Consider the following 7,054-nt stretch of genomic DNA (forward strand, 5'->3'; position numbering starts at 1 on the left):
ACAAAAAAACAGGAAGAGCCCGCCGAGCACAAGAGGCTGTGAGTAGGGCTGGAGAGTTGGTGGTTAAGAGCGCACGATAAATACCAATGACTGGAGTTCAGATTCCAACACTCACATTATGGATCCTCTGCACATCTCGGAAACACTATGAGGACGGCTCAAATAAGAGGGTCGCTGTGGCTAGCTGGGTTTCATTAGCCAAAGAAACCCGAGCCCCAGGTAAAGTGATGAGTGAAGAAAAAAGAAAGAAAGAAAGAAAGAAAGAAAGAAAGAAAGAAAGAAAGAAAGAAAGAAAGAAAGAAAGAAAGAAAAAAAACCCTGCCTCAATGGAAAAGCGAGTGGAGGTCTGACGCCCTCTTCCGGCCTCCGTGACCACTCGCGCACACACGGATTCACCCACGCAGACACATAAGTAAAAATAAAAATTAACAAATCTTTCAGAAACCCTGGACCTGTGTGTGTGTGTGTGTGTGTGTGTGTGGTGTGTTTGTGTGTAGAGGGGGAGAATTCTCACTATCTCTGGCTGGCTCAGGACTCACTAATGTAGACAAAGCTAGCACGGAACTTACAGACGTCCTCGACCTCTCGGGTTCTGGTATTAAAAATGTGCACCACCATTCCCGGGCTGGGCTGTGTTCTAAAATATGATAACCCTCCAGGATGAAATCAGGTCTATTTCAGAGAAAAAGTATGAACCCGGACGGGGCAGTTGTTGCAATCTGTACTTACAGACCTATTTCGCTGCGGGACCTGATAACAGTTCTAAGGAGTTGGGTCCGGAATAATTCATCAACCAGAGACACTGTTACTCCTCTGAGCTATCCAATAAGAAGCACGGATAGTGGAGGGTGGCGCCCTTGCCGCCATATTTGAGTTCCGGGTAGCTGGAGGGAGGAGAGTTGTGCTTGAGCTTCCCGGGTGCTTGTTCTGCCGACTGTGGCTCCGTAGGGAGAACGCCTGGATGCACCAGAAGCAGGAAATGGTGAGTGTGCCCTGGACTCTTGGAAGGTGGGTGGACGGGTCTGACACTGCCGCGGCTTTGCTGCAAGGTGGCGCCGGCTGCCCGACGTGTGTGCAGCAGTTTGAGGTGGACTATGGTAGTGGCGACCTCAACCCGGGTGCGTTTGAGTTGTGTACTATGCTAGCAGAGTCTGGCTTCCAGTCCAGTCCTGTTCCTTCCCTTCGAAGCTGCTTCCTCCCCAGTTTCTAGTCCTCTCATGATGAGCCTGCGCCGCGAACCTGCGCCTCCGCAGACATTGCAGCTGGCAAGTTGGTGACGCTGTGTCCAGACTGCGGTGAAGGCACGTGGGTGGAGTACACTGTTTTGCACTTTTTCGTTTCCTTGTCTCCTGCTTTAGTTTTACACTATGGTCACCCTGAAGAGTTGGTTTTGTTTGTTTGTTTTTTCAGCTTCTTTTTTTTTTTTTTAAGTACTAGGGATTGAACCTAAGGTCTCAGGCTAGGCGAACGCTTTACCATAGACCTGTATCTCCATCCCTCATCCTGAGTTCGCTTTATGCGAACACAGCTGGATTTGTTAACTGTGATAGGCAAAACTTCCTAACTTGGAGAATGGAGAGAAATTAAAGTTTACCTAAAAATTTAATATGTATGTACTGATCAATTAAGCTGATCATTTCTGAAGCAAAAGGTAGATTTTGAAGAACTTTTCCTTGATAGCGGTGAAAAAGCCCAGGGCAGGGATTGTGTCGTTCTGTCTTTTCACACGGGATTTCACTGTGTAGGGTTGGCTGGTCTGGAAATAGTTATGTAGACCAAGCTAGCCTGGAACTCAGATCCTCCACAGTGCTAGTTGTGTTTCTGCTCAGATGGGAGGATATTCCGGGACTTGGAAGCCCAGGAACCATATATACAGTTTTGAAGGGAAAAGGCATCCCAGTGGAAGAGCATCCTGAAACACGGGAGCCCAGGAACCACACAGTTCCGAGAGGAATCCTCAGCGGAGGTGTTGCAGCTCCCAGGTCATTCCAGGCAGTAAATCTTATAAAGGGGACTTATTGGAGGGACAAATCCAGGGATGGCTGGCCTCTGTTCCAAGGAGCTGACTGACATTGGGGAATTGGACAAAGGGCAGGACTTGGATAGGATTTCTTAGAGGGTGGAGTTTTTCAGGACAGAAATTTCCAGATTGAGGTGTGGTGTGAGTTCAAGTCCTGAGCTTGGGATTTCCTGTTAAGGGACTGGTGGGTTTTGTTTTGTTTTGTTTTGTTTTGTTTTGTTTTGTTTTCATCCTTTCCCTTGCATTGGGCCCATGGGTTAAGATGGGAAGTCCTTCCTGGCTTCAGGTTGCGTTGGCTGTTGTGCCATCGTTGTGGAGCTGCCCCAGGAGGCTGGAGAGGCTGGAGAAGAGATGCTGCCACTGTGGACAGCTCCTGTGACAGCTCCAGGCTGAGATGTCCTGGTGCGGCCATAGAGCCTCCATATTGACAACTCCTAAGAGGGGACTACACTGGGATTATAGGTGATTTCCGCCCTCTCCTGCCACCCACTGTGTATAATTTTTTGTTGTTTAGCTAGCCCTAGACTACTTCTTCAAATTTAGAGTGCATGGAAGGGATTTCTTTAATCCCATCGGACAGACCTATCTCAGAGTTCACCGTCCCCCAGGGCTACACAGTGAGACCCTGTTACATATAACCAAAACAAACAACAACAACAAAAACCAAACAGAACTCTTATCAGGATTATAGTTCTTAGGAAAAATTTTAATATTTTCATTTCCTTTCTAATTCAGGTAGTTGTTAGTTTTTCTAGAGAGTGTAATTTCCTTGTTATTTTTTACATTAAAAACATTTTTATGTATATAAATATTTTTGAGTGTATCCTGCCTGTGTGGGGGTACCTGCTGAGACCAGAAATGGGTGTGGATCCTTGGAACTGGAGTTATAGGCAGTCGTCAGTAGCTCTTGTGGATGCTGGGAACTGAACTTGGGTCCTCTGAAAGGACAGTATGTGCTCACAACTGCTAAGTCATCTTTCCAGCTCTGGACAGTGTGGTTTTTGACCATTGAGAAAATCTGGGTTGGTCAGTCTGAGAGAGATATTTTTGTTTTTTACCTGTTATTTCTTGTAGTTGTGTTTAGATTGTTATTTTCTTGGTTTTATTTGGTATGTCATCTGTGCCTAGCAAGTTGTTCATCTCTTATGTATTTTCCAGGTTTTTGCAAATAGTTTTCAAAGTATTATCTGACGTTCTTCTGCATTTTATTGGGACCTTTTGTAACCTCGCCAAGTCATCTCTCTTTGTAACCTCGCCAAGTCATCTCTCTTTTTATTAATGTATGCTCTTTCGTTTTGTTGATATTGCTAGGTGCTTGCAAATCTTTTTTCTTTTTTTTCTATAAAACAGCTGTTTGGTTTAGTATATTCTTTTTGTGGCCGTTTCATACTTTCTTTCTTGATCTTTATTATTTCCTTTTTTTTATTATTATTATTTTTTTATTTTTACTTTTTTTGGTTTTTGAGACAGGGTTTCCCTGTTTAGCCCTGGCTGTCCTGGAACTCACTCTGTAGACCAGGCTGGCCTTGAACTCAGAAATTCACCTGCCTCTGCCTCCCAAGTGCTGGGATTAAAGGTGTGCGCCACCACCGCCCGGCCCTCTTTATTATTTCTTAATGTTGTGTGACTTTGGCTTTGGCTTATTCTCATTTTTCTAAGGCCATGTATTTGCATCATTATGTTATTTAAAAATCTCTCTTTTTTATTATAAGCACTCACAGTTATAACCTTTCTTCCTATATTGTAATAGGTATATATCCCAAAGATCACAGCATTTTTTGCTTTTACATTTATTCTAAGAATTTAAAAATTTACTCTTTTTTTTTTTTCAGTGACTTACTGGATATTCAAGATGTTCATTTTCCATTTGTTGATTTTTTCTTAAGTTTTCCTTTACATCAATTTTTAGTGTTATTTCTTTGGTTTATTTAATAAGATATAATACATTCTTTCTTTCTTTCATTCTTTTTTTTTTTTTTTTTTTTTTTTTTTTTTTTTTTTTTTTTGTACCCTAGAATGTGGTCTATTTTAGAGTGGGTTCTATGGGCTTCTGAAAAGAATATATTCTGTATCTCTCAGATGAGATGTTGTTTTATCTGTTATACCCATTTAATCTGTGGTGTAGTTTAACTGCTATGTATATTTGTAAATTTTTAGTTTGGATGTTCTAAGAATAAGAATAGACTACTGAATTCCCTTCTTACTACTGTATGAAGATATAGCTGACCTAGATCCATTAGTATTTTTGAAATCGAGAGCTTCAGCAGTTGTGTGTGTGTGTGTATGTGCGTACGTCTGTATATGGAGTGTGTCTGGTGCCCTCAGAAGCCAGAAGATGCTGTTGGATCTTCTGAAGCTGAAGAACATACAGATAGTGGTTAGTTACCATGTAGAATGCTGGGTCCTCAAGCCAGATCTTCAGCAAGCAAGTGATTTTAACAGATGAACCATCACTCCAGATCTTGGATCTAACTTTTTAATCCAGTTAGCCAGTCTCTAATAAAAGAGAATTGAGTCACATTTAAGGTCATCACTGAGAAATTTACTAATTCCTGTCATTTTTTTTTTTTTTTTCTTTTCAAAACAGGGATATGCAGCTTTGACTGTCCTAGAATTTGGTCTGTAGACCAGGCTGGCCTTGAACATACAGAGATACACCAGCCTCTGCCTCCTGAGTGCTGGACTTAAAGGCATGTGCCACCACTGCCCAGCAATTCCTGTGACTTTTATTGGTTGTTTTTCTGTTTGGTTGGATTACTGTTCTTTTCTTTCTCTATTGGCCTTGAGGGTTTGCCTCTTAATTTCTCCTTCCTCTCCTCCACTGTCTCACTATATAGGTCTGGCTGTCCTAGAACTCACTATGTAGACCAGGCTATCCTCAAATTCACAGAGATCTGCCTGCCTGTGCTTTCCAAGTGCTGGCATTAAAGGTGTGCACTACTGTGCTTGGCTTACATTTTCAAAAAAAAAAAAAAAAGCTGTATTTTTAAAAACAATAAGTAAATAAATAAAATCTATGCAAACAAATTAAAATTTTACACGCCAAGATTAACCAGACCCAAAGTCATACAACTCAGTGAACATATATAGTTAGGATTGGCATTTGGATAGAAGTTGTAGAACTTCACATTAAAATGTACACTTTCAGTATTGAACGTATGCCCTTATTCACCACCAAACCCAAAAGTCCATGGCAGAATCAGAACTAGAAAAACACTTAGGTTTTTATCGTCATTCACAACTGTCTAGTGCCTGCACTCCATCTTTCCTCTGTCCATACATTTAACCTTGTTCTCTTTTCTGTGTGTAATGCTGTACCCGTGTGAATATTTGTTTACACATAAGCGTGTTGCTGACTTCTTCAGCATAGCCCATCAGTGTGTACTTTCCTGGTTTGGGGCTTTGCCTTGATTGGTGAGTCAGCGTCTTCCTCTTAAAGCTTATAATACTACTTCACTACTTTGTTCTTTTTTGACTTCTGTACTGTGTGTTCCAAAGTTGCTCTGTTCTCATGTGTTTGGAGTTTTAAGTACCTTTTGTGTTTGGATGTCTTTTTTGTTTGTTTGGTTGGTTGGTTTTTGGTTTTTCGAGACAGGGTTTCTCTGTATAGCCCTGGCTGTCCTGGAACTCACTCTGTAGACCAGGCTGGCCTTGAACTCAGAAATCTGCCTGCCTCTGCCTCCCAAGTGCTGGGATCAAAGGTATGCGCCACCACTGCCCGGCTGGATGTGTTTCTTGATTTGAAATTTTTTCTGCTATAATTTTATTGAATAGACTCATTTTGACTTTATTTTTTAATCTCATCTCTTCCCCCTATCTCATGGACTTCTAGTGTTAAGCCATCTCTTCAGCTCCCCATTCCTTTGTTTTTGTTTTGTTTTTTAATTTAGGTTTTGACTCCTTATCCAATCCCGGATTCTTGGTTGTTGTGGTGATGGTAACTTTTTGGTGTGTCTCCTGATAATTTGTTTGTAGTATTTTACTGATTGCAAGCTCCATATTCTCCTTCTTCTGCTTATCTAGAGTGTTGTGTAGGCTGTCTGTTGTGTTCATTGATTCACTGAGTTTTTCATTTTATGTTATTTCATCTTCACAAAAATGTTAAATATCTGAACCTTACAAGGAGGAAAAGTGAAAGGATGAAGTTCCAGGTGACTAGAAGCACAAAGCAAATGGCCACAGCTATGCCATTACCCTGAAAGGATGAAGTTCCAGGTGACTAGAACCACAAAGCACATGGCCACAGCTATGCCATTACCCTGGAAGAGATGCTTAAGAGAAGAGCAAGGACCAGATTAAAGGTGTATGCCACTAGATCCAGCTGTTGGTTGTAATCATTCGTGCTATAAAACCTGGGTATTTATAAAAAGAATAGTGACTGTTACCCTTACCGTCACTCATTGTAATAATCGGCCTAATATGAATCCACTGGAGTCTTTGAAAGTATGAGAGTAAACATAGCAGACAAAGGCATAGGGTGATTTTCAGACTAGGACTCCAGCATGGACTCATTAATTGGATTTTATCAAATGAAAAAACTGCTTAGCAATGGAAATGAACGAAGAGACAATTTGTAGAGTAGGAACCAATCGGCTATGTGACATCTGACAGGGATAATAGCTTGAATATATAAAGAACTTAGTGGAGGAAATATGAAACTGAAATCTGCATAAACAGGCAAATGAAATAAACAAACTATTGAAGTTCAAGTAACCAGCAAAAGCATGAAAATCTATTCAGGATCTTTAATTATTGTGAAAATTCTAGAACTACATTGAGAATTAGCTTCAACCTTTTCATGGTATAGGTAATCAAGGAAAGAGAAAATCCATACATATGTAAACACAGAGATAAAAAAAAAATCTTACACATGGTTGGTTGATGTAATGTGAATTCATCCAGCGATATGGAATTTCATCAAAGAAGTAAAATTACAGTTAGCTGATGATCTAGCTATATGATTAGGAAATATAAAGGAAGTATTCACATGGCCATATAATAAAAACATCTTCATATCCAAATTTATGACCTCAT

General features: G+C 40.7%; 2 protein-coding genes across 4 annotated transcripts in view; one reads left to right on the top strand and one right to left on the bottom strand.

Moving 5' to 3' along the window:
* LOC116075758 (cytochrome P450 4F6) overlaps positions 1 to 970 on the bottom strand; it is a 41,723-nt gene extending 40,753 nt beyond the window's left edge. The window contains exon 1 of one of the 3 annotated variants that reach the window (XM_031349103.1): positions 570 to 970. The gene's annotated coding sequence lies outside the window, so the exon portion shown is untranslated. The remainder of the gene's footprint in view (positions 1 to 569) is intronic. The other 2 variants (XM_031349099.1, XM_031349101.1) reach the window with 2 other exon arrangements.
* Positions 859 to 7,054, top strand: part of LOC116075755 (zinc finger protein 14-like) — an 11,669-nt gene continuing 5,473 nt past the window's right edge. The window contains exon 1 of the mRNA XM_031349089.1: positions 859 to 982. Within this exon, the coding sequence (XP_031204949.1) occupies positions 962 to 982 (21 nt within the window). The 5' untranslated portion in view covers positions 859 to 961. The remainder of the gene's footprint in view (positions 983 to 7,054) is intronic.

Source organism: Mastomys coucha, unplaced genomic scaffold (assembly GCF_008632895.1).
Source record: "Mastomys coucha isolate ucsf_1 unplaced genomic scaffold, UCSF_Mcou_1 pScaffold4, whole genome shotgun sequence".
Classification (NCBI taxonomy): Eukaryota; Metazoa; Chordata; class Mammalia; order Rodentia; family Muridae; genus Mastomys; species Mastomys coucha.